This window comes from Equus quagga, chromosome 19, assembly GCF_021613505.1.
Source record: "Equus quagga isolate Etosha38 chromosome 19, UCLA_HA_Equagga_1.0, whole genome shotgun sequence".
In the NCBI taxonomy this organism is placed as follows: domain Eukaryota; kingdom Metazoa; phylum Chordata; class Mammalia; order Perissodactyla; family Equidae; genus Equus; species Equus quagga.
This window is the reverse complement of record NC_060285.1, coordinates 25,446,028-25,473,676: the sequence shown is the minus strand read 5'-3', so window position 1 is coordinate 25,473,676 and position 27,649 is coordinate 25,446,028. Positions and strand designations below refer to the sequence as shown.

The 27,649-nt window shown below is 37.6% G+C and overlaps 1 protein-coding gene across 3 annotated transcripts in view; it reads right to left on the bottom strand.

The window, feature by feature from the left end:
• Positions 1–3,474: 3,474 nt before the first annotated feature.
• NTN4 (netrin 4) overlaps positions 3,475–27,649 on the bottom strand; it is a 111,618-nt gene continuing 87,443 nt past the window's right edge. For 2 of the 3 annotated variants that reach the window (XM_046646467.1, XM_046646465.1), the window contains exons 6-10: positions 22,183–22,396; positions 21,706–21,821; positions 14,556–14,624; positions 11,374–11,544; positions 3,475–4,913 (exon numbers count right to left, since the gene is read on the bottom strand). In XM_046646467.1, coding sequence (XP_046502423.1) covers positions 4,771–4,913; positions 11,374–11,544; positions 14,556–14,624; positions 21,706–21,821; positions 22,183–22,396 — 713 coding nt within the window. In that variant the 3' untranslated portion in view covers positions 3,475–4,770. The remainder of the gene's footprint in view (positions 4,914–11,373; positions 11,545–14,555; positions 14,625–21,705; positions 21,822–22,182; positions 22,397–27,649) is intronic. The other variant, XM_046646466.1, reaches the window with a different exon arrangement.

Below are 27,649 nucleotides of genomic sequence, written 5' to 3'. Positions count from 1 at the left end.
GAGAATTGGAATGCTGTAGAATTTCACGGTTCATTCAGGGCCATTATTGATAAATGCAAAAGTGGACCTTATGCCTAAATAGAGCTCAGAAAACCAGACCAAGAGGAAAAGAGCAAAGGTAAAAAATGGACTCTTACTATTTCATCTTAGTATAAATTGTGGTAAGTAGTGTTACTCTAATGGCAATGTAACAATGAGAAAGCCAGTAGAAAATTATGTAATCGCAGAGCGGAATAATAGAATACCTTATAATTTGGAGAAGGAGAACGGGGAGAAATACTGATCTTCAGTGCTCTTCCCTCAACTACTATCTAAAAGAAAAAGCCAAGGAGGAAAATGGTGCAGTTGCCATCACCTCACATGGATTCCTTTCTCAATGCCAGAATCCCCTTTTAGTGGTTGAAATAGGAACTCTGCAAATTGGAATGCTTGGGTTCAAATCCAGTCTCCACAATTAACAGCTGAGTGTCCTTGGAGAATTCGGTCTCGCTGTGTCTCAGTTTCCTCATCTGGGAAATGGAGATAATAATGACACACACTTCAGGGGTGCTTAGGAGGGTCAAACGAGATTCATCCATGTAAAGTACTTAGAAAAGTGCCTATCTTGTAGTAAACTCTTAACTATTGATTGCTATTGATATTATTATCTTTCTTAATTTTCATTCACCAAGTTTGAAGTCCTTGATGGTATCCTGGCTGAGAAGGAGGTGTCCAGAGAGTTTCTGGGCAGATCGTTGATGAAAATTTGCTGATGGTGATTATTTTCCTTTCTGGGAAGCACGCTTCCCTGCCTGACTGTTGTTCCCCTTTATTCGGATAGGTGAGCTATGATTTGATCATTCCTAATAAATCTTGGATATTCTTCAATTTATAAATTAATTCATTACTAATAATCACACTTTGGAACATGGTCACCCACCTGTGACTCCATATTAAGAAACCAAAGATGTATTAAGACTCTCTTTGTATAGAACATGCATCTCACATTTTGAAAATATCTATTTGTCCGAGTACAGACTTCTTTCTTTCTCATGACTAACATTCTGCTTTGTTGTTGTTGTTGTTATTCAGCATATATGAGCTGACTGATAATAAATCCGGGAATTTGTCATTTAAAAAGCTGCAGGCCTCAAACACAGTCAGTAATGCTCAAAAAGTAAAGTGATTAACTCCCTTTGGTAAAAGTGTAGAAAAGCAGGGACAAGGGCATCATTTTTCAGAAGGTAATCTCAGACCAACTGTTCTCTGACTTAAGAAAACATCAATCATGTAAGACACAGCCCTCTGCTTCTACTCCTTTTTATCATACCAATCTCCCTTGTAAAATTCACGTTGTTCATAAATATTTTCCTTCTAAACTGTGGGAAATAAGTCTTGAGTAACTTTGGCTCTTTGATAAAGTTAAGTTAGGGGACTGCTTATCATTGAAACAATGAACACAAAAGCAATTCAGTCTGGGACCTCTGACAAAACTCAGCAGCGGAGGCCGTGCTCAGGCTTCTTGTTCTCAGGCGTTCAGGGGAGTGGCAAAGGGGCAGCCAGCACAAGGAATTTTCAAGGTTCTTTTTCCCACCCTTCAGAGTTGATAAGTCTCTGGTCATTCAGAAAAGGATTTGTTTTGCAAGAACTCAAAGCGTCCCAAAGAACTATATTTACCCATAATAGGCCTTGCTTTCTGTTTAATATAGCCAGATGGACACTGCTTTTTGGACTCGTGGTCACTTCCCCACAGATTTGACCTCATTTAGCGGACACTATTAAAAGATTATCCTGTTATTGAGAATTTCCATTGCATCAAATACTAAATATTAGTAACATTCCTCTATGGAGAAAGTGATGTAATAAGAAGGCATAGACTGGGTTGGCCTCAGGCAAATAATACAGATGCATATGTGGAGATTATGCAACTAATCAGCTGACTCATAAAGCCCAGAGGTATAAGGAGCAAAGCTCTGGGGGCAGAGACTTTCCCACCAGCTCTTGAAGAAGTGTTCAGGTTCATATGAAGCCATAGATGGAAGTTTTATTTGACCTGTTGCCTTGGTACCGAGATGTTATTTTGAAAGATGCCAAGAAGGAGAAAGTGTATATAGAAGTGTGGCAGAATGATGGAATGATGCAATGGGAATGGGGTCACGAGGCAGCTAGCTCCCACTCCATGTTGTTGTTTACTTTTTACTTTTACAAATGGGGAACACAGGGTTTCTTTCACGTCTTTCCTTTTTTTTTTTCACTTTGGAATCCAAACGATGCTCATAAGAAATTAAAACTGCAGTGGAAGGGCTGCAAGTGTTTTGAGAATCAAGACGTTAAGAAATGATGATAACAATGACCTATTTTTTGGAAGGTTGCCAAGAAAAGGTTTTGAAAGAGCAGTTAAGGAAGAAGATTCTGGTCAAAGAGGACTGGGAAGACACATAAGGGTCCCACGATTTGGTAACCTAGCTAAAATTAAACTTTTAGTTATGTTTTTGCTTGAACATACTTTAAAGTCAATTGGTTAAATGTTCATTATTTTAAAAAATAGGTTACAAAAGTAGTATATGCTCAATGAAAGAAAGTCAAGCAATACAGATATATGCAGAATTAAAGGGAAGATCTCGCTCCTTCTTTCCCCTACAGGGGCAAATACTACTGTAGTCTAGCTTTCAGGCCTTTTAAAACACTGTACATATTATAAATGTGTTTTTGGGTTGGGGGCTAATAATATATATATTGTTTTGCATTTTTTTTTCATTTACTAATATGTTATGGACATCTGTCTACTTTTTTAAAAAGCAGACATTATTTGTATCCTTCTTTTTAAAAGGTAATAGTAATATTAAATAAAGTAAAATTGGAAAGAAGGCAACTTGGCAATTCTGAAACTTAAGAAAATCCTGTATTTGATGTATTGCAGATGTTTTTCTTGGTATGACATACTTACCCACATATCTTATAAGTTGCTTGTAAATGATAACCTACTAGATAGTGTTCCACCTACCAGGATAAGATAGGAGTAGGTAAGAAGCTGAGATACATGCTACAGGTGATAAAAGCAGATTTCCTAAGAGTATGTAGTATAATTCCAATTCTATAAAAGGTAAGTATATGCATGGAAAACAGTCTAAGCAGCATAGACACTAAAACGTTAACAGCTGTTATCATAGGACGGCTGGAATATAGGTATTTTTTCCCATTACACTTTTCTGTATTTTCAACAATGAACATTTATTACTTTCTAAATTAGTTGAAAAGTAAATGTAATCTAAAAAATGCAATGCGCCTGATGAAAAAAGTTCATGTCCAAAAGCTACAGAAACAAAACCCGTCTGAATTAGCTTCTACCCCATCCCCAAACCCCAGAGTAACAGAGTGGAAATAGCAGGCCCTTGTTTGATTTTCTTAATTTAAGGAATTAGATTTGAGTTCCTTCATTAAGAGAAGGTAACCTTTAGCATCATTGAAAGAGTTGATCAGGAAATGAGACAAAAATCAGGAGGTCGCATTCCTTTATTACATATATGAAATATAAAAAAATTAACAGAGCAATATATATATATATCTTTCGCAAGTCCACAGGACCTCAGGAAAAAAATGTGTTCTGTATGTGAAGTCAATCTTATGGCACGGTGGTTCCTGTTTTGTATATTCAAGTACAGAAGAACCTGTGTTTATAGTGGTTATGCATGGGTAAAGAAGATGAATAATACCAAAAACCTGTAATTTGGTGAACTATCAAATATATTGTGTAAAAAAATGAGTAAATATAATGACCATATACTGTTAATAAAGACAAGGAGGAAACTGTTTCAATATTCAGGTTTAAATACTAAACACAAAAATAAAACAAATTCTGTGTCTACAATAATTTTTGAAGTGTACACAAGTGCATTGCAAATAAATGAGCTTTTTAAAATTTAAAGTCCATTTCCTCTTTATCAAAGCATATTTCTACACTTATGATTTCTTTCTCTTATTTTAAAGTCTCTTCTTGTTTAGATTTTTTTAAAAAGTTTCATCTTGGCCAGTATCTCTGGAATCTAACCTCTAGCCTGAAGCTGAGACTTCATGCAAACATATTCTCCTTTAAGGTTGCATCTTCACATAGCTTCTCCAAGCGTTCAGAGTTAAATAGTAGGACTTCCTTTATGCGGTCACTTTTGTCCACACGTAGTGGCAGTGCTTCTGTTTCAGTAGGTTTTCTTACACACCTTTTCTTTTCTTTCTGTCAACAGCAGTCTCCAAACTTTCACAACACAAGTGATGGGCATTAAAGTGCTTTATACAAGGAAATACTATTTACATGTGGAAAGGGTCCATTTAACACCCAACAGACCAAAGTTCGCGCACATCACGCAAAAGAAGGCTCTTTTTAAGAAATACCTTTTCTGATAGTAGGGTTGGGGGTTCCTTAAAAATCTCATTAATTACTTTAAGTAGCACAAATGTAAGTAAAACATCTGAAGCTGAGGGAATCCTTGTTAGATGTATTGCCCTTAACGGATTACTGCTAAATATTATACTGCTATTAAAATATTCTTAATAGTTATGAATTTCAGAATCAGTCCCATAGAAAACAGGTATCAGCTTCGGATTTTTCATTCCTCTTTATGAAACAGATTGTATTTAAACATGGGCCCAAAACAGATAGGCTAGACAAGGCCCATGCATTGGAACATTTCTATACATTTTGGCACTTAAAAAGAATTCCAGTTTCATTTTTGAGGTCTCTTTTCCATTCAGTTTGTGTTTTGTACACAGAGAAGTGCCATTATGCGCTATCCACCTTTATCGATACTTGCACTCTCTTTTTAAAATATCCATGACTTTTCTTCCAAGAGAAGGTTTCCAGTGCTGGACAAAACTTTTCATATTCACGACTAGTTTGCCTGTTCTTACATCCTCATGTCCTGCTACCAGGTACTCCAAACCTAAAAGAGAACAAAATTAGGGGCTGTATAGTATCATAATTCATGGAAGGCTGCAGCAGTTTCGCGTATTCGTGGCTGAGACAGGGAGTCGCTGGCAATAAGAGCTGACATTCAACACGCATTTACTATGTGCTGAGTGCTTGACGTGTATTAGCTCTTTTACTCTTGAAAGTAACCCTATGCAGTAGGGGTTATTTTTCTTCTTCTTTTCCAAATGAGGACACTGAGGCCCAGAAAGATTAAGAGACTTGCTCGGTGTCTCCCGGGAAGGAGCAGTGCTGACTTCCGCTCAGGTCTGCCTGTCTGTAGAACTTTTACTCGGCACAACGCCACCCTTCACGGGAAAGAAGCGAGGCTTCTGCGGGCGCTTAGCATGAGGCTATAAGTCAGTATTTCTTGGAGATTCACTATGTATGGTAGCGTATGTTAAGAAGGTTTTATAAAAGTGAAACAACCAATTGGGAAAACACCTTGAAAGAGAGCCTTCGATTATACAAAATAACACATATTTCTATGTAAAGTCAAAGCGTTTTTGGAATATAGGATGCTTGTTTGTCATACACTAAAAAAATAATGATGAAGGGCTGGCCCAGTGGCATAGCGATTAAGTTTGCTCGCTCTGCTTCAGTGGCCTGGGGTTCGCTGGTTTGGATCCTGGGCATGGACCTAGCATTGCTTATCAAGCCATGCTGTGGCAGGCGAGCCACATATAAAATAGAGGAAGATGAGCACGGATGTTAGCTCAGGGCCAATCTTCCTCAGCAAAAAGAGGAGGATTGGCGGCAGACGTTAGCTCAGGGCCAATCTTCCCAAAAATAAATAAGTAAATAAATAAATAAATAAATAAATAAATAATGGTGAGAACTGACCAGAACCTGGGGCTGACTTTGTAATTCAAAATTCTTTTCAGGTTTCAAATAAAAAATTTTGGCTAACAAATAATGAAAGGACAGTCTGATTATCTATACATTAATAAAAAGAAATATGATAATCTCCCTCAGGAGATGCTTGTAGTAATATCAATTATTGGTATTTTGAAACAATTTTCTTTAATATTATAGGATAGAGCAAATAAGAAATTACATTTATAAAAGAAAAGTTTCCAGGGGCTGGCCTTGTGGCCAAGTGGTTAAGTTGGTGCACTCCGCTTTGGTGGCCCAGGGTTTCGTCAGTTTGGATCCTGGGCATGGACCTAGTACCACTCATCAAGCCATGCTGAGGCAGCATCCCACACAGCAGAATTACACAGACCTATGATTAGTATATACAATTATGTACGGGGGTGCTTTGGGGAGAAGAAGAAGAAAAAAAATATTGGCAACAGATGTTAGGGCCAATCTTTAAAAAAAAAGTTTCCAATATAAGGTGAAGAGACATATACTTTAAAACTCAAATTAAGGGAAAACACTAGATATTAGGATTCAATTGAAAATGTTAATTTAAACTCATAGCTTAATACACATATTCTTATTCATTCACTGAAATGACCTAGAAAAAACGTCATCCCAGTAGTAATGAACACCTATAACAAACATCCTGTGGTCTCTAATAACAGGTGTCACTAAAAACAAAACAAAACAAGGTTTCTTGGAGAATGGCTTATTTTGGGTCCAGGGCAGGAAGATACAAGGCAGGCATAGGACATCTTATTGTGCTAAAAAGCAAGAAAGCTTCCACAAATTAATGGGGATCCTTTTAGAAGGACACAGGAGCTAGCAAGAAGGGGTTTTAACTTGTCAAAGTTGTGATAATTTGAGCGCCAAGAAGTATAATTGTGCGTATTGAAACACACTGAGTCAACAAAAATCCATAATTCCAAAATGACAAATAATTCTCGTAATTCTGAAAGAAAAATCAAGAGAAAAATTAATTTGTCATCTTTTGAGGCAGCTATTAAAACCATTCCTCACTTGGAAAATTCGAAACTGAAGTGAAAGAACTTAGCGTTTATCCTGCCTTGACAATAGGAACGGCATTTCATGGTAACCTAAGAGCCTGGCTTGGGAGAGAAAGTCCCCTTACAGAAGAATGTCAGCTAAGAAGTGAAGAGAATTAAGATGGAATTAAAAAAAATCATTTCTCAAACTCTAATGAAATTATTGATTCAGGAAGGGATTACCAATTGGTGACAAAATCATTAAATGAACGGGTAATGGGAAACTGGATGTTCGTACAGTGACCGACACCACACTCATTATTTTCTAGTCTCAAATGGGAAGACAAAGCTGCCCAATGGAGAGATCAGATCATCATCGCTCTAACCCAAAGGTCAAATTTAGCAACACTGAGGGTGAGTCATCTGGGTACCACGCGTCTTCCGATGTGATTCAACACGAGGTACCCAGCAATATCTATAATGAAGCCTAACCAAACTGTGTACCTTGAACCAATCCAGTTTTTTCTTTAGAGATGGCAGGAAATATAGAAAGTACAGGGACAAGCTAAATGACACCACGAGGAACCGATTAGATAAATATAGAAAGTAGGATCGTCTATTGGCCACCTGGCCTGGTTTCCTCAACAGTAATAATTACTCCAGTAACAATAAAAAAGGAGCTGTGCTTGAATAAAACAGACTAGAGGGACTTGAAAACTAGACATAATGTGTGATCCTGGATTGAATACTGGCAAGGACAAACCAGCTCTAAGAGACAATTTGGGATCAGTTGGGAAATTGGAATATGGTCTGAGTGTTAAACTATGTGAAAATAAACTAAAATTGAAGGTAAAGATCATTAACTGAATAAAGTGGGCTGCAGAATGAAGCATGTACTATGATTTCATTTTGGTTAAAAAAATACAATATATCCATGCACAGAGAAAGATCTGGAAGGATTTGCACTAAGAAGGTAACAAAGATGATCTCTCAGGGGTAGAAATGTGAAATTTTAAATTTTCTCCTAAATTTCTAAAGTGTACATGTATTGCTTCTATAGCAATAAAACGGTTATTTAAAATGTTGTTAAAAGAAATCAGTCCTAAACTTAAAAATAGCTATGACGATGTTTTAAAAAAAGAGAGAAATAAAAGGAAAATAATGGCATAGAGAGGTTTCAAACACTAGAGGGCACAAATATAAGATGGATTATGAGCTATTTAAATTCTTTAAAGGGTCTCCTTAGCTGCTGCGTGAAAAAGAATCCCAATATTTAATTAACAGACTAGTTAAAAGACAATGGTTGTAAGATTGTTTGTATTATTTCTAAAATAAAAACCTCATTTAAAAAATACAATAGGGGCTGGCCTGGTGGTGCACTGGTCAAGTTCACGTGTTCTGCTTCGGCAGCCCAGGGTTCGCCGGTTCGGATCCCACATGTGGACATGGCACCACTTGGCAAGCCATGCTGTGGCAGGCGTCCCACATAGAAAGTAGAGGAAGATGGGCACAGATGTGAGCTCAAGGCCAGTCTTCCTCAGCAAAAAGAGGGAGATTGGCAGCAGATGTTAGTTCAGGGCTAATCTTCCTCAAAAAAAAAAAATAAATAAAAAATAAAATATCCCATAAAAAATACAATAAATGATTTTTAGGAAACTTCAGTGTTAAGTCTAGTATGTTAAATGAATTTACTTTGAAATTATAAATAGAACAAATACTATAAGAGTTTGGCATTAATTTAAAACATAAATATAACTTCAACTAACAAAAATGATACTGAATAAATCCATAAATTATGGAACAGTATCATGCCAAAAATTAGTGTGGAAAAGTGTTATCTGTTGCATCCCTTATTAGCATTTACATTTTATTTTCCTATCTCTATGATTTTGACATCTACTTTGCTCCATGTTTGAGGGCACAAGTTTATTTAAAAAAATTTTTTTTTGAGGAAGATTAGCCCTGAGCTAACATCTGCTGCTAATCCTCCTCTTTTTACTGAGGAAGACTGGCCCTGAGGAAACATCTGTGCCCATCTTCCTCTACTTTCTATATGGGATGCCTACCACAGCATGGTGTGTCAAGCGGTGCCAGGTCTGCACCCGGGATCCAAACTGGCAAACCCCGGGCTGCTGAAGTGGAATGTGTGAACTTAACCGCTGCGCCACCAGGCTGGCCCCTATTTTTAAATTTTTTAATTATTGATTAATTTGGTGAGGAAGATTGGCTCTGAGCTAACATCCTTTGCCAATCTCCCTCTTTTTTCTTTCTCTCCCCAAAGCCCCAGTACATAGTTGTATATCCTAGTTGTAAGTCATTCTAGTTCTTCTATGTGGGATGCCGCCACAGCATGGCTCGATGAGCAGTGTGTAGGTCTGCGCCCAAGATCTGAACCAGCAAACCCCGGGCTGCTGAAGTGGAGTGTGTGAACTTAACCACTCAGCAACAGGGCCAGCCCCACAAAGTTTATTTTGCATCCATAGAAAAAGAAATATAGTTCTTTTTTTTTTTTGCTGAGGAAGATTCACTCTGAGCTAACATCTATTGCCAACCTTCCACTTTTTGCTTGAGGAGGATTCACCCTAAGCTAACATCTGTGTCAGGCTTCCTCTCTTTTGTATGTGGGTCACCACCACAGCATGGCTGCTGACAAGTTGTGCAGGTCTGCACCTAGGAACTGAACCCCGGTCACCAAAGCAGAGTCTGCCAAACTTAACCACTAGGTCACGGGGCTGGTCTCTATAATTCTTTAGTGCTAGTCTTGATATTCTAAAATACATGATTGATAAATGAATAAAAGTATGTATGAATGTTGGAATGAAATTGCAAGGATGCCAATTCGATTGCTCCCTTTCAAAAGTAGCAAAGGAAGCAAGTTGGTGTGTAAGGTTTCAGAATTTTCTTATCAGCTTTCTTTGGCCTCAGCTACTGAACTTGTAAAAATGGAAAAACAAAGTAAAATGAAACAGTGTCTGGTTTTGCTTTGGCAGGTTCCAATCTTTTCTTCAAAGCGAGTAAACATGTTTTCAAGAATTCTTTGAATAATTGCGCTTATGTTTTCAATTGTGATGAACTCAGTTGATTCTTTGACTCTGTTGGCAGAAACCTGATTAGGAAGTACAGTTCACTTCCTGGAGGGTAGCTCAGATGGTCAAAGCTTTCGTTTTTAATGTCTTACTAAAAAACTGAGCGGATTTCTTTTTTTTTTTATTCTTTTGCCAAGATAGTAGAAAGTGCTTATAGGAAGAGCCCCTACACACAGATCATTGGGAAATAGAACTTAAATTTAATGTCTCTTTGTTTCCTGTATTCAAAATTCAAGATTCTGATGACTTCATCTGTTCTTTGGAATACTATGTATTCATTATTTAAAATGTCTTTTTTTCTTTTTCTTTATTAAAATTTAAATTAATTAAGATAAAATACTGAAGGGGCATGTAAGGGTGTGAGAGATCAGCTAGCAGTAGAAATAAAGTCAAGAGTTTTATGTCACTATTTAGATTGTTTAGGTTGGGGGGATATGTTATTGATAGTTTTTATCTGTCTCTCTATCAGTTATCTGTTTGTTTCTCTTAAATTTATTAATCGAAGACCACAAACGACTTCTTATTAACATAACTGTGGTTCCCTGGATTTATATTTGGCAGGAATTAGATTCAGAACATAAATTATAGGTCTGTTTCAACAATGCCATTAAGACACAGATGACAACTACATGAACAGGGGAATACAGAGGACTTAAAAAAAATTATTAGTTTGTTTTACTAGAACTTACCGTCTGGGCACTATGTTATTATTATTTGGATACTAATGGTAGGTACTGGAGATACCATGATCAGAAATCTAAATCCCATCCTCAAATTTTGTGAGAGAGATAGAGGAAAAGCAGCTTATGACAGTGTGAAGAGTGCAGCTGTAGAGTGTAGAGGTAAGAATCTCGTGCTTGCTTGTCTCTACCTCTGCCATTATGTTTTAAGGCGCAATTTCCCTCCATTCCAAGCTTCTCTTCAGATTCTACAGTGTTTTTGGTTAACTTCTGCTGTTTCTAATTTGAAAGCAGAATGATCATTTAATGAAAAACAAGATGATGAGAACTCGAGCGTTGTTTTCTTTCCAGGAGAAACAGATGCTTCTCATGCAATAGTAAAAATGAATTCAATATTATTTGCACAGATGGAATTTTGCATTTGAACTTCCTTTGGGAGCAAGGTCTACCCGGGGCACCGTAATAGGACCTAGCTTTCAGATCAAATGTTGGTGGCAGATAAATTCATGGAAGTGCTTTCTATCTTACTGGCAGCTGGAATCAATCTGAGACTTCTCTTTTAGAAGAACATTATAGAGATATTTTAGAGAATATTATATTGCTGGATTTTAAAATATTTTACTTTTATAGAGCACATGGAAGAGAAATAATTTTTTGATGTCAGTTCAAAGAATTCCATCTGGATTTTCCCCAGAATTCAGATGGTGAAAAGGAGAGATGCTATTGCTGAGTTTATTTAGGTCGTAGTTCAGAGAATGCGAGACAAGCAGCAAACCAGAGATAAAGGAGTTATTAAGCTAGAAAAGTCTAATGCTCACCAGGATTGAGGATCGGACAAGTGCAGCCTCTGTTAGTCCAAGACTCTGGATATAATGTTCGCTTTCCTCGTAAAATTTTCAACTTGGTAGATTTTAAGACTTTTTTAATCTTCACATTGACTTCAGCATGAGATCCTTTATCATGAGCTGATAAAATCTTTATTTTCAGCACTGTGACAACACAATTCCAAAAGTTAAAATGCACAGAATTTCATATCAGCTTTTAAAGTTTGAGCAACAACTTAAATAATGTGTATCAGAGTACAATGGAAAAGGGAATTAATGATGATGAGAATGTGAAAATTTGCTTTAAAAATCATTAGGCTCATTGATTTTTCCACTGGCTTCATCTCATTTATCTATATTCACTATACTCTTCCTTCATAGACGTTTTCAACTGCTACTCCTTCCCGTATCACTATGCTAAGAGAATATCAGCATTTGCCTACTGCAAATATAATCTTAAACACATTCAGCTATCAAATCTAAATAGAAAGAAGATGTATAGGAAGTGAATTGTTATCCTGGTTTTTATTTAGATTGCGAGTATGTTATACTCTTCTGGCTGACTGTGTATAATGTTACAACAAAGAGCATAATGTTACTGCCAGAATATATTTCACATATTCTAAAGAGATCAAATAATATTATTGATTACTTAATCTTCTTCCCCTGGTGTAAAATGCAAGCTGACTGGGGTTAGGGAGGCTGTCTTTCTACATGATGGCAGAACTCCAGTATTCCATATGACTTGTGAGTCTACTATGCTCTTCCATCTATGAAATGGGTGTAGGTGGGGATTAAGTAGTGGAATAAGTTGTGGTGGGGAAGAAAGTAGACCTAAGGAACATTGGATGCAATATTCTATATTATTAGGAAAGTTCTTCCTGGCTCATCTATATCTTGATGGAAGATTGTGTGTTATGAGAGAATCCTAAGCTGGCTGATCCCATATCCTGAGAATATGTCAGGCAGCCATCTTTATAGTATTGCCAAATTTTAGACTTCTAAGGGGTCTTAATAGCTCATCTAGTCTTGTTTTATGCATGAGGAAGCAAGTCTTAAGAAATTGAATGAACTGCTCAAGTTTGCATGACTGGTTGGTTAGAGGTAGAGTTTTGACTAGAATCCCAATGAGATAATTGCATGAAGCATACATAGCATAGTGCCTCATATGTGGCCAATGCTCAATAAATGTTCACTATTATTTTTCCACAAGACTGTGAGTTCAAAGAGAGCAGGGATTTTGTCTATTCATCACTGCAGCTCAATAAATATTTGCTAAAGGAATAATCAAACGGACCAAGTTTTTTTCCATTAAGCCAGAGAAAAGGGAGGGGAAAACCTTTTTTCCCCCAAGTCTGTAGGTGTATTGAATGGAATGAGACGAAGGAATTTCATTACATTAAGAGCATTCAAGTTCCTTTAAGCAGAAAATAATACAGATGTACTAAAAGATGTCAATGCAGGTATTTGTAAATTCAGTCAGAGAGCTACCAAAATCTATGCGCTAATGAAAACCAGTTGATATTTCCACTGAACTGACTGACTTTGGACTAAACTGTCGTGTTTTTGCTTTAGATAGTAAATACCATTCCTTCTAACTGACTTTTCTTTATTGGGCACTATAGATTTCAAAAGTTTTCTTCTATTATTTAGCCAAGTTGGCAGGTGAAAGGAGGGAAATATGCTTGTAATTTTAGATAAAATTTATGAGGTTTTTAACACTTATTTTTTTTTCTTTTATGAGATTAAATACAATGTTATCAAGAACCTGAACACTTGGGTTTCAGAAATCATGACTTCAAGTTTTCTCTTCATTGTAATGCATATTTCAGGCTGTATGAATTATGGAACAATAAAAAGCCTCAGACACTAGTCAAGAATATGTTGGCAAGATAAGGTGTCTAATATATTTGATAGTAAACATAAAGTCGTTCACAATTTGAGGTTACCGACATCCTTTACTAAGGGCAGTGGCATTCTCCTTTGTCGATATGCTGTATTTTCCCGGTATTTGAAAGGTAGAGTTGCACAGAGTACACTGAGATGGCAGATAAGAGACTCAGGCAGATAGCTAGTCTCAGTGCCTCCCAAATACGTATCCTCTTCCTCCTCCCTACCATTTACTGAGCATCTGGTACGGGCAAGGGAATGTGCTATGTGCTTTTCAAAAATCTCATTTCACTGGGAAAGTAGCATCGTCCCCATTTTACAGATGAGGAAATCTGGAAAGGTCAAGTCACCCACCCAATAAACCAGAAGGCAAACCCATGTAGGTCTGAGCCCAAACCTGAGCTCTTAATCACTGTGAAATACTGCTTTAAACTGATTTCTGCTTAGTATTACTACATGATAAACTGGCACAGGAAGCATTTAAGTGGCCAGAGACTTCACCTTTTATTTTTATTCACTTATTTTTAAAAATATTGATACATTATTTTTTAATTAAAAAAATTTTAATTGAAATATATTTGACATATACCATTGTGTAAATTTAAGGTGTTCAACATGTTAACTTGATACGTTTATATATTGTAATATGATTGCAGTTGTATCAATAATTCACGCCTCTATCATGTTATATAATTATCCTTTATTTGTGGTAGTTGATATAATTAAATTCTAGTTTCTTAGCAAGTTTGATGATTATAACACAATATTTTTGTCTATGTTCACTATACTGTGCATTAGATCTCTAGGTCCTATTTACGCCTGGTTGTAAGTTTGTGCCCTTAAATAACATCTATCTTATTCTCCCACCTCCCGTCCTCTAGTAACTACCATTTTACTCTCTGTTTTTATGAGTTTGACTTTTTTAGATTTCACATATAACTGATGTCATACAGTACTTGAGACTTCTCTTTTAGATTACTAAGACAAGAAGCATCCAGAAGAAAAGGTTATGTGTCATGTTTTTTTCTTTTTGTTGTTTGCCTCTTCTCCTTATAGTAGAACACCCTTGCCTTTGTTCTCCGAGCCTCCTACCCTCACCAGGTCATTCAACACCATCTCTATTAGGAAAATCTAGGTCAAGGCCAGAATACTGTGTCTGGTAGTATTATATAAGACTAGTGCTTTGATTTATTGAAATGTCATAGACTGTGCCTCCCATTTCCTAAGATACTCTTTGTGCTTAGTTTGAATAGATTCTCAGAAGCATTCAAGGACTTTAAACTCACCATATGAATATTTCATTCCACAGAATGCCTTGGAGTTTCCTAACACCTGTTCCTTACATTCACATTTACCTACAGAAGACAAATGAAAAATAGTGTCAGTTATTTAGAAACAAGAAAAAAAGAAACAGCAAGTAAATCCAGGTAGCATAACTCTTTAAAGCTTGAGTGAGTCATATAGCATAATCCATAAATACTAAAAAATCATGAAAAGTCATTCAAAAGAAGTAGAATGACTTTCTGAATTGAATTAGTTATCATTCAATAAAGTACTGACCTCAGAGAAATGTAGAAACATAGAAACCATGATATAGTTTAATGTTTGTAATTGATGTTGTGCTAAATATGGTCTGGTATTAATACTGCCTGCTAATGGAAAAGAACAACTGAATGGATAATCTATAGAAAAGACACTTGGCTCTTTATAATTAATGCTCACCACAACAAAAGTCAAATAAAATAATTGGGCAGTCCCTTGAAGGTAATGCTATCTAATTTAAAAGTATTTATTGAAGCACCTGTAATGTGCAGGACATAGTGCCATATACCGTAGAGTATTTAAACATGAGCAAGATACAGTTCTTGCCTTAAGGCTTACAATTCAGTAAGGTAAACAAAGCAAGTGTATAAACAGTGATAAATATTCTAAGACAGGTACAATATGCTTGGGTAGGAGGGTCACATGTTTGGGAAGATGAGAAAATGGCTGAATAAGGATTTGAAATGGACTTTGAAGAATAACTAGGATAATTTCTCCCAACAGTTAAAATTATGTATTACAATAATTATGTGTGAGAGATTTGCCAGGCCCTGTGCCTACGTGTACATAGTCTATATATAGCATTCTCATATTTATGTATCTGTTTTCTTTCTAGACTGTGATCCTTGAGGACAGCGGTTACATCTTATTCATCTTCATATTCCTGGAGCCCAGAATGCATAGGATTTTCATTTTCACTTATTTAACAATTAGATATAATTTTGCCCCTTCCCCCACCCCTCCCCTCCTGCCCTCATGCATTGCATTTCATAGGCATTGAGTGGTAATAACAGCAAGTAACATTTACTGAGGAGCACTTGCTATGTGCCAGGTACTATTTTAAGTACTTTACATTTATTTACTCAACTAAGATTCTAACAGGCAGAAATTGACAGGAATATAGAGATAAAAGAGTGAGTAAAGAAATGTGGAAGAGAAAGGACAAAGTGTGTTCACGGAAGAGTCAGTGGTTCTGTTTATCCCTAGCACAGACTGAGTTTTGAATAGTAGAAGGTATCATGGAAGACCTCAATTGATGTGGAATAAGGGCCTGAATTTAATTTATTAAAGGAAATTTTCAAGGCTATCAAATTAAGGAACTTACATGAATTAAAAATATATATATATATGAAAATTTATCTGGCATTACCGTATCAAAAGTATTGAAATGGAGGCAAGGACCAATTAGAAGCTGGTAACGTTGATGACAACAATAACAGTGGCTAAACTGAATGCCAATTATAAGCCATAAACTATATAAGGAACTTTATCTATACGATCTCATTTAATATTTATAATAACCTTATGAGATAGGCATTACTAACAAATGTAAAAATGAAGGCTCAGAGAAGTGACTTAGCTTGTCCACGGCAGTGTAGCTAACAAGTAGAAAAGCCAGATTTTAAGCTTGAGTTGGGAGAATCTGAAGCCCCTGATATTTCCACTATGCTGTCTCTCCAAGTTGGATGGAATGTAGGTCTGAACTAGAGAGATGGCTATGGGTGCAGAAAGGAAAAACTACCAAGGGATGCTGCAGAGTTAGGGTCTACAAATCTTGTCAATGGATTGGAGGAGAGCAAGGAAAGAGGAAGCATAAAAATGAACTTGACGTTTTCAGCCAAGGTGACAGGGGATGGTAGTATCATTAACAGTAACAGGGAAGTTAGAGGAAGGAGAGCATTTCAGGGGTGTATAATTTAAGGTTTCTGGTAGCAATTAATGGTCTAACAGTTACTGAAAGGATATGGAGTAGCTCATAGAAAAGAGAAAAAGCTGAAGAACCAGAACTCAGAAAGGACAAGAATCAGGAGAGCGCCAGAGATCTAGGAACTGCGGGGCAGTCCCTTATGGCTTTGCCATTGGAGTCATGAACTTTAATCACTTTCTTCAGGTGTTGCCACTTTCAGCTCAAGATTTGAATTCCAGGGAGAGAACCTCTGATAGGCCTCTCCAAGACTGTATTAAATGGAAGGAGAGTGGTTCTCCAAAGAACAATTGGGTTGAGTTACCACAAAAATAGCAGAAAAGAAGGAGAAAATGGAACTGGTTAGGCAAAAATAACAGAGGTCTAGTACGAAGAGAATATAACGAGTTAGAGATGTTGACAGAACATGCAGGTGGAAATGAGAATATGATTCCGGTGACACCAGGGTAGGTAGACATGGCAATGTGGAAAACAGTGACATATTGGCTCTGACTAAAGCTGATCTAGACATCAGAGAGCGAGATTTACAAGTGGAAAGTCACCGTGGAATTAAACAGTGGGAAAGAGAAGTCAAAGGTGCTTAAAATTAGCAGTTGTGATTTGTTAAATAATATTGCAATAATCTAAACATTAGCAGAAAGGGTTACTCATACAGAGATTGCAGTAACCTAAGTCCTTTGATAATTCCACCAAAGCAGGAGAGTATGGTAACTACTATGTTATAAAACCCAATGGAACTCCAAATGGAACTCCTCAACACCTGCTCTTCTCTGTGGTCCTTCAGCCTACAAGAACAGACATAGGTCGGTTATTTGAAGATCTTTCTTTGGCTGCTTTCTAATACTCCCCTTTCACATGTTAAGAAATCAGACATTAAAATTTGTTTCTGAATGAATCTTTGTTGATCAGGCTTCAACCCAGATGTGTTTTCTTAAAAGAAATCTGGAAGGAGAGAAAGACCTATTTAGCTATACTGGGTTATTAGAATGTTAAAAAAAAAAAAAAAAAAAAGAGCATTGTTTACTGTTCTGTGGTACTAGTTAAAGTCAGTTTTGTTGTACAGGAAGTGAAATTTCACATCTGATGTTCTCTACCTTAAAAGAAGTGGTAGAAATTAAGGGTATCTTGTTGGTATAGTGTATCACACTCCTAGCTATGGAAACTTATGGTAGGTAAATATGTACGTAGGCACACATATTTGAGAATGAACCACAGTACTTAGGAAACTGATAATCACTTTTTTGTTGAAAAAAGGTGCCCAGGAGCACTGCTCTTTACCCAGTGGGAAAATCGCTGTTTAGCAGGAAACAGAACAATGTCTTCCTCAATCTGGAGCTCATCCAGATGAATTTCAGAAACTCTCTAGGGACATCATAGGCCTAACAGCTGTTGTAGACGTGAGAGTCTGGAGTCACGCTCATGCCAGCACATTATGCGCTTAATTGGTGTGCTGCCATCTCCCTAGAAGCATTATGATTGCCTTAATGAATGTGCTGTGGTCCCAAAAACTTGATTACTGTAGATTTGGCTTAGCAGACAAAGTTGAAGAATTATAAAAATCATTGTGATAGAAAAAAACTTTCAAAAGTGGTTATTAAAGTTACAATCTAAGATTCAGACTATATAGCATTAAGATAAAAAATTAATGGAAAATATTTTTCTCTTTTCCAAGTGCTAAAAAGATAAATATGACAACTTCATATTACCTTATCTTTCCCAACTTCTTTCCTGTTGTGAATTAAAATGAAACCATGAGGAAAATGATCATAAGATTATGTTAAGTGAAAAAACCATGATGCAGAATTACAAATACCAGTGTTTCTCAAATTTGCATTCTTGATTCGTGACAGGTCCATAAGTTCTCTTTGAGAATGTACTGAAATTGTGGTTTCTTACTCTGCTCTGGCCACACTGGCCTCCTTGCTGTTTCCTGAGTAAACCAGGCCTATTCCCACCTCAGGGCTTTTGTACTTGCTGTATCTTCCACCTAAACTCTGTTCCCTCTGTTATATGTATAGCTCCCTCCTTCATCCCCTGATCACCCTATTTAACAGTATGCCCCTCCCAAGCACCTCTTACCCACTTCTTGCTTTATTTCTCTATTATACTAAATAGCATTACATATACTAAATATTTTATTTATTTGTTTATTAGCTGTCTTCCTCTGCAAGAATGTAAGCTCCTCGGAGGCTGGCATTTTTGTCTGTTTTGTTCACTGACTACATTTACAGTACTGGCACACAGTATGGGTACTCAATAAATATTAGTTGGATGAATGAATGAATTTATAAAGAACTCCTTGAGAAAGATAAATACCATATGATTTCACTCATGTGGAAGATAAAAATAGCAACAATAACAACAAACGTGTAGATATAGAGAACAGGTTGGTGGTTACCAGGGAGAAGGGAGCTGGGGGGAGGGTGAAAGGGGTAAAGGGGCACATGTGTACAGTGACAGATGACATGTGTACATCATATTTGGTGGAGAATGTGGTGTAGTGTGTGCAGAAGTCAAAATATAATGATGTCCACCTGAAATTTATATAATGTTACAAACCAATGTTACCTCAATACAAAAATTATGTGAAATAATATGCTGCAGAAATAAATAAATAAATAATAAATAAAGGACTCCCACAAATTAGTAAAAAATTACAAATAGGAAATTCACAGAAAAGGAAACCTGCATGGCCAAAAAACCATGAAAAGTTACTAAACCTGTTAGCAATCAGGAAAATGCAATTTAAAATGGTAAGATCCCATTTCACACCCACAGACTGGCAAAAATTAAGAGGTTTGATAACATTAATTTTGGAAGTCTAATGAATATTAAATGAGTTAATGAGTTTGTGCCTGAGTTAATGAATTAGAATAGTGCTTGGCCCCTTGTATTTTCCTGTATAAAAATTTGTTAAATAAATGCAGAGTATTAGTGAGAATGTGGAGCAACAAGATATCACACTTCGCTGGTGGAATGCAAATCTATACAACCACTTCAGGGAGCTATTTGGCAATATGTGGTAAAGTAGACAGTAAGCACTCCCGTGACCCAGCAACGTCTAGGTTGTACTGTAGAACAGAGGTCAGCAAACATTTTCTATAAAGGGACAAATGATAAACGTTTTAGGCTTTATGGGCCAAGAGGCAAAATTAAAGATATTATGCAGGCATTTATATAACCATTTAAAGTGTTACCATTTAAACCTTAGAGCAGGTAGTTTATAGCCTATTGTAAAACAGATGTCAGGCCAGATGTGGCCTGAGGGCTGTATCTCGCCAGCCCCGCTCTAGTAAAACTCCTTCTCAAGTACACAAAGTCACATATAAGAGAATAGTTGTGGTAGCATTATAGATAATAATGGAAAACCGGAAATTGGAAATACCCTAAATGGCAAAAAATGAGACATTAAAAAGTGGTATATTCATGTAATAGAATGAATAAATCTCAAAAAACATACATATCGAAGTCAAAAAAGTTTTAAAAGGATACGTAAGTTACTATGTGCATGAACTTTTAAAAACTTTATATACATATATACATACATACACACACACACACACACACACACACACACACACACACACACATATGTATATATACATAGCCAGCCCTGATGGTCTAGTGGTTAAGATTCAGGGCTCTCACCACCATGGCCTGGGTTTGTTTCCTGGTCAGGGAACCACAACATCCATCCTTTGATTGTCATAGTGTGGCAGCTGTGTGTTGCTGTGATGCTGAAAGCTATGCCACCGGTATTTCAAATACCAGCAGGGACACCCATGGTGGACAGGTTTCAGTGGAGCTTCCAGGCTAAGACAGACTAGGAAGAAGGACCTGGCCACCCACTGCCGAAAAAATTGGTCATGAAAACCCGAGGAATGGCTGTGGAGCACTGTCTGATATTATGCCAGAAGGTGAAAGGATGGCACAAAAAGACAGAGCAGGGTTCCACTCTGCTATTCACAGCATAACTAGGAGTTGGAATCAACTCGACAGCACTACCAACTATATGTATATGTATATAACTATATGTGTGTGTGTATATATATATGTAGTAACTTAGTAAAACCATGAAAGTGAATGATAAACACCAAAATTCAGGTTAGTGGTTATTCAGTGGACTAAGAGAAGCTAGTGGGTTTGTAGATTGGTACACCAGGGGCTTCAAATCTATCTGTAACATTTTATAATTTAAATGAAAATATGAAACAATTATAGCAAAATGGACGATCTGATAACACTAGAAGGTGTATATATAGGTGTTCATGTAACATTTTGGCATTTGTAATGTTTAATAATAAAAAAATAGTTTTTAACTTATTTTAATTTGGATTATTTGGTGAGCAGTTTACAAGCAAACAGTGACACAGACTTCATGCCCACCTTTGTGTTTGTGTTAAGGAGCTAAATAGAGCTACTTGATTTTCTATGAGAAAAGAACAGAGGCAAGATAACACAAAAATTATGTATTTGCATCAATATCACAGCATGCTCTTCAAATGAAGCAGCAGATAAACATCACAGGAAAGCCGAGTCCGAGCAGACAGTGGTATAGGCTCGGTAAACTCAAAGAATCACATTTATGTAATGAACAATGTTTGGCTTCAGTAAAAATCGTTTTTCATATTCAATTAATATTGTTAACTTGAATTTTATTCGTTTTATTTGGCTTATATTTAGTTAGTAAAATTATTTTTGTTTTCTAGTTGTAAAAAAGCTATAAACATAAGGAGTTCACAGGCTAGCTTTTGCTTTGCACATACGAAGTTACACTAGGTCTGTAACAATATTTTTCCTTTAAATGGATCTGTACATTTCCAAACCTGATATATTCGGCTCTCAACTGTGTCAAACAGTACATTTTAGACAGAGGGAAACCCACCAAAGTTTTAACAGTGGGCTAATGAGATTTGGGTATTTTTTTTAGTAGAATGTCTTGCATTTTCCAGATTTTCTATACTAATTACATATGTCACTCTAAAAATCGGAAAATAAACAAAAGCTTGTTAAAATAAGCTTTAGCTATATTTACTAGTTTTACACTTATGGGGGTCACCACTTTATTAACTTCAGAACTAAAGAGTTTCCCTTATAGGATCCAAAAGCTGTTCTCTGCTTTGTGATGAATCACTGTTGCTCAAGACCAGACCTGGAACTATGTTCCCCAGTTATATCTATTGTCTCACCTGAATGTCGAAGTGCAGAGAATCCTTGCTCATCCTCCCACTCCCAGGTTGGTTCGCTCTTATTGTGCGTGGAATGGAAGTCAGGAATTTCATGATACCACTCTATGTCTGTGCTGCTAATAAAATAGAAAATGATGAAGAACTTATTAAGGAATTTCTTAGAACTTAAACGACATGAATATATTTATAGAAATTTAAACCTTATCAGCTACCTTCCCATCCTTTCACTTTTCAGAGATGAGTAGTGTTTTAAAAGGCTATTGTTAAGAAGAATAATTTATTTTACAAAATGAACTAGACTGTCCCTAGAACCTTATGAGAACAAATTACTTGACTCGCGATTTGGCAAAAACTCTTTAAAGAAATATGAATACATCTTTGCTCCACTAAGGGCAAGAAAGATTTTCCAAATCACTATCAGATCTCCAAAAGAATCCGAAAGACACAAAGATGAGAGCAAGAGCCATGTGCGTTCACCTGCTGATGCAGTCTCCTGTGAGAGGGTCGCAGCTCCCTGCACAGTCACAAGGCCTGCAGCCATAGTCTCCGAAGCCCCAGTATCCCACCATACACCTGTCACAGTGTGGCCCTGCCACCCCAGGCTTGCAAGGGCAGTCACCATTGCTGGGGTCACAGAACGTCACTGAGCTGAAAGGAAGGACAGCTGATCCAACTGGATGACAGGAACACACTACAACAGAGAGGACACATAGGGACTGATGAGTGACTGGGTTATCTGTGCAGATTAGGCCCAGCAATCCCAAGATGGCTTCCCTCCACCACACAGCATATCTCTGAGGCTCCTCCTTTAGCCAGTTGATGTATGCTCAGAGAACAAAAGCTAACTTAATCACAGATAAGAAGATAGAATTTCTTCTAGCTTCTTCAAAACGAACCACATAATTTATCCTAAAATTAAAGGCATTAAATACTAATGGCTTTTGTTTGGGGTGGTGAGAATGAACCAGCAAAGAAGACGAAAAGAGGAGCAGTTAGTGAGAAAGGAAAAGAATCATGACAGTATGGTGTTCTGGAAGCTAAACAAAGAGTTCAAGGAGGTGGGCGACATTGTGTCAAATACTATAGATGCGAGAAGATGAGGAACGGGAATGGATGCTGGCATTTGACAGCGTGAAGGCCAGTGTAGGAACAGTTTCAGTGCAATAGTGAGTGCAAACCTAACTGAAGAGGGCTCAGGAGAGAACGGGAGCAGAGGAATTTGAGCACGAGAACAGGCAGCTCTTGTGAGGAGCTTTCTACAAGGGCACAGAAATATGGCGGTAGCTAAAACTGAGTGGGGATAGGAATTCAAGGGAAGGTTTGAGTTTTTGTTTGTTTTAAGATGGAAGAAATTACAGCATGTTTGATGTTGATGTCGAGGGGAATCATCCAGTAGAAAGAGAAAAATTGACGACCAAAAGAGAGGTGGAAGAATGGTTAGAGGGAAAATACTTGAAAATACTTGAGAGGGAAGAAGCGGTGGGATCTGGTGAAGAAGAGATGTTGGCCTTGGGTAGAAGCGTGATCAGTTCATAATAACAGGGTGAAGGGCAGAGCATATGGACATCGATGCAGGTAAGTGGATAAACGCAGCAGTGGGAGCTGGCAGGATTTTTCTTCTGATTGCTTGTATTTTCTGGATGAAGTAGGAAGCATGAGTCATCAGGTGAAAGAGATGATGAAGAGTGGAAGAGGGAGAGTGAATGAGAGACTTAAAAGTCAAATATAATATCCAGACAGTATAAAGGCTACATTTGAGGTTAGCAGTCATGAATTTATAGTGACACCAGACAAAATGGCTGGTTGTTTCTCCCGTCCTATACAGCTGACAGGGTTCGAGTTTGGTATAGGAAGAAAGCTGGATTGAATTTGCATGGTGCTATGGATTGAATGTTTGTGTTCCTCCAAAATTCATATGTTGAAGCCTAATCCCCTATGTGACGGTATTTAGAGGAGGGGCCTTTGGGAGGTTTGGATGTGGTCTTGGGGGTGGAGCCCCCATGATGAGACCGGTGCCCTTTGAGAGGATGAAGAGCTCAGAGCTCTCTTCTCTGTGAAAGATGTAAGGCTACACAAGAAGCTGGCAGTCTGCGATCCACGAGAGAGCTCTCACCAGAACCCAACCATGCTGGCGCCATGATCTCAGACTTCCAGCTTCCACAGAGAGAAAGAAATGTTCATTGTTTAAGCCACCCCGTCTATGGAATTTTGTTAAAATAGCCTGAATGGACTAAGACACATGGGGTTAAATCTGGCTCCTCAGACTAAGCTAATAATCAGTCATTTCTGCAAGTCCTTGCTATTAATCAAGATTCTTTCCCCTCAGCCCTCTCCCAATTCCCTCAATGGCCCACCGCTCACAGTTTGACAACCCCCAACACTTTCTTTGCTCCTGGGGATAGCAAAAATAGCTGAAGAGAGTTAAAAAAAAATGCTTACTGGGTTCAACACAAATTCGTGTATCCTAACCTTTGGGTCCTGTAACTGACGCTCATTAACCACATTTATTCAATTTTTCCTTGCCTTTTTTGTTTATTTAATAAAATTCCTCACAGTGGGTGTCCCCAAATTTCCCTAGGCTTTTTAATTCATCCTAACCACTTGGTCTGAACATTCTAATTCACTAATAAGGTCTTCTGGGTAATCTTTTCTCCACCTAAAAATCTCTTTATCTTCATCTGTCTACTCTTCTCTGAGAATCAGGTGAAAAATCCTAGGAGAGATCTTGCTGCACAGTCTTCTCACTAGCTCTGTGATCTTGCACAAGAAATTTAACATTCCTGAACCTTGGTTTCTTCAGTGGGGTATCTGTATCTCTTGGAGACTTCCTGAGGATAAAATTATTTTGAATTAAATTACTTCAGCAAGGTACATAGCACAGAGTCTGACACCTAGTAGGCCAACTCTTCCTGTTAAGAATTCTCAACTAATATACTAGATCCTACTCCCTCCTTTATCTCTTGGAAACTTCTTTTATTGATCATTTTCTTTGTCACTAAAATCTCAGTTTGGCTTCAAATCTCAACTACTGACTAACTGTGTGACTTTTGGCAAGGTACCTAACTTCTCGTTATCTCAGTTTTCTTGTCTGTAAAATGGAAATGAGAACAATATCTACCCTCAGACACATGTTGTAAGGATGAAAGGCGATCATGTACGTAAGCACTTAGTGTAGTGTCTGGCACGTGGTTAATTAATAGTGAATGAACTAATGAATCCAATAAATAATTCTTGTAGAGGTGGCGGATCTATGCTTGAATAAGTAATGGTGCCAGCCTCAAGGAACTCATAGTCTTGTTGGGAAACAGAGCAGTAAACAAAAAATTTCCCTGCACTGTGATAGGTTCTCTAACAGAGGTCTGTGGAAAGTGCTATGGGAGCAGAGGAAGGGCACACAGGCTGAGGGAATCATGGGGTCCACAAGGGACGGGTCTTTTAGACATCTGAGCCAATCCTGAAAGAGGAGTAGGGGTCTGCAAGTTGAAAAAGAAAATGGAGAGTTGCTTATTCCAGCCAAGGCTTTACATACTCTCCCCCATTGCATTTCTTTTAAATAATTTAAAAAAAATTTAATTGTGGTAAAAAATTCTTATCATAAAACGTACCACCTTAACCATTTTTAAGTGTATAGTTCATCCCCATTGCATTTTATGTTTCTGCATTATATGTGAAAGCTCTTACTGCTTCCCCAAAATGTGAATCTCTTTCACGCCTCAGTGCCCCTGGCTCTGCCTGCATTGTCTTTGCTTGCCTTGTCCATCTGGACCCTGACACGCTTCCTTGCCCCACTGCCTCCAAACAGTTAACCACTCTCTCCTCTATGCTGCCTCTGTTCTTTGTATATATTTCCATTTTGTGTGTTCACAGTACATCATTCTTATTTGTTTATATGCTTGTCTCCCTTACTACTAGACTCTGAACTCATTGACAGAAGGATCTTTATCTTCTTATTTTTGTTTTCTAGGCCTCAGAACAGTGTCTGGTACATAGTAGATGCCCAAATAAGCATTTGTGAAATTGACCTGAAGGACATTCCAGGCTGTGGGCATCACATGTGAAAGGGCAGGGCCTATTTGGGGAATGTGAGAAGTCGAGTGTGTCTGGAGTGCACATTGAGTGGAAAGGAGCTGAAGGAAAAGAAGAAGAAAAAACTGTAGAGTTAGGTTTGGAGCCAGATTATGGAACGGCCTAACCCAAGAAGCTGAATTTTGCCTTATGGCCATAAAGAACTATAAGAAGTAAAACTTGAAAAAAAAAAAAAAAAAGCAGAATTATGAGTTGGCTATAATTTAATTTTGCTAGATAGTTTGGTGGTATTGTGTGAAACAGACTAGAGTAAGGAAGGACTGGTGGCAGGGAAACCAAAGAAACGAGAGCGAACAAGGAACTGGACTAAGATGGTAGATGTAAGAATGGCAGGAAAGGTTGGATTTTTTTTTTTTTTTAGTTTGAATTGATAGGATTTGGAGCCCTCTGGATGAGGAGGAAGAAGGCATGTTGAGGGACCAACAGAAACTGAGTAAGCTTTTAAGGTTTCTAGTTTATGATGGTGACTAGTGACATTATTTACAAAGATTTAGAATATAGGCCTAGGGCAGGTTGGGAAAGGTAGATCCATGCCAGGAGCGGAGATAAGGAAGCGAGGGAGAAGAGAATGAAGTCAGGGTTAGACATGTTAAGTTTGAGATGCCTGAAGGATACACTGTTAAGCTATAATAGGCAACCAGAAATAATAACCTGAAGTGTAGGAGAAAAGTTGGGGCCAGAAATATAGTTTTGAGAGTTGTCAGCAGATGGGCATGGAAACTAGGAGGCTAGAGGAGACTTCCCAGGGCCAGTGTGTAGAGTAAGAAGACGACCAAGGATGGAATGTTGGAGAACATCCATACAGTCCAGGAAATTAGAGGAGCAGTAACTTGTGAAGCAGATAAGGACCAGATAGAGGGGGAGGAGAAGGATCAAGAAGGTGTTGTTATGGAAACCAAAGGATGAGAAAGTTTCAAGTGGTTAACACTGTCAAACAACGCAGAATGAGCAAGCAACATAAGATTGATAACAGGCCAGTAACGCTGTCCTTCAGAGGTCATTGGTGACTTTTGTGAGAACAGGAGCTGAAGAAGTAGAGGCATAGATGGTAGGCATCTACTCTGTTTACATCTCTTTAACTTTTTTTTAACCAATAATCATTAGAACAGTGGTTCTCAAACCAGCAGAAATGTGAGAAGTTTGCAAAAATTCCTTGCATCTTACATCTGTAAAACACTCCCTTCCTCGCCTCCTTCATGCTCTTCACGGTTGAGAACCACTACAAGAAGGGCAAGGAATGTTACTTTTTTTGCAAAAGGCATGAATTATTTTCTTCAGAAGAATCTTATATTCATTCATTTACTTACTCAAAAAATGTTAGTTAATAATAATAATTCTAGTATTTATGAAGCATTTGTAGTTTACAAAGCACAATCACACCTTAGTCAAAGATTTAAGGTCCCTCATCCTACAACCCCAGCCTAACTTTTCCAGTCTTCCCTCTCGTTACTCTCTTGCATATAGCCCTTACTCTAAGTAAATGGAACTCATCTTTCCTGTTTCTGTACCTTTATTAATGTCAATAGAGAAATCCTTCCTCCTACATCTATCTTTCAAAATTCTACACATCCTTTAAGATCTATTCACGTGTCACCCCTAAGAATGTCTCTGGAAGGGTGTGGAGTTAGGGTCGAGGCAATCCAACCACTTGGAGTGCTGGAAGTACTCAAGGTAGGAGCTCTGATGGCATTTTTCTTGTTAAAGACAGAACTTTTGAAATTAAAATTTAACGATAGTCAGAAAAGAAGAGTCAGGTGCAGCTCCCTCCCCCCTCCCCCCACCTCCACCAGGTGTGAAGCCAGGGCAGTCACTCCACTTACCTATCTAAGGAACAGGTTTACCTTCTTTTGGAAGGTAT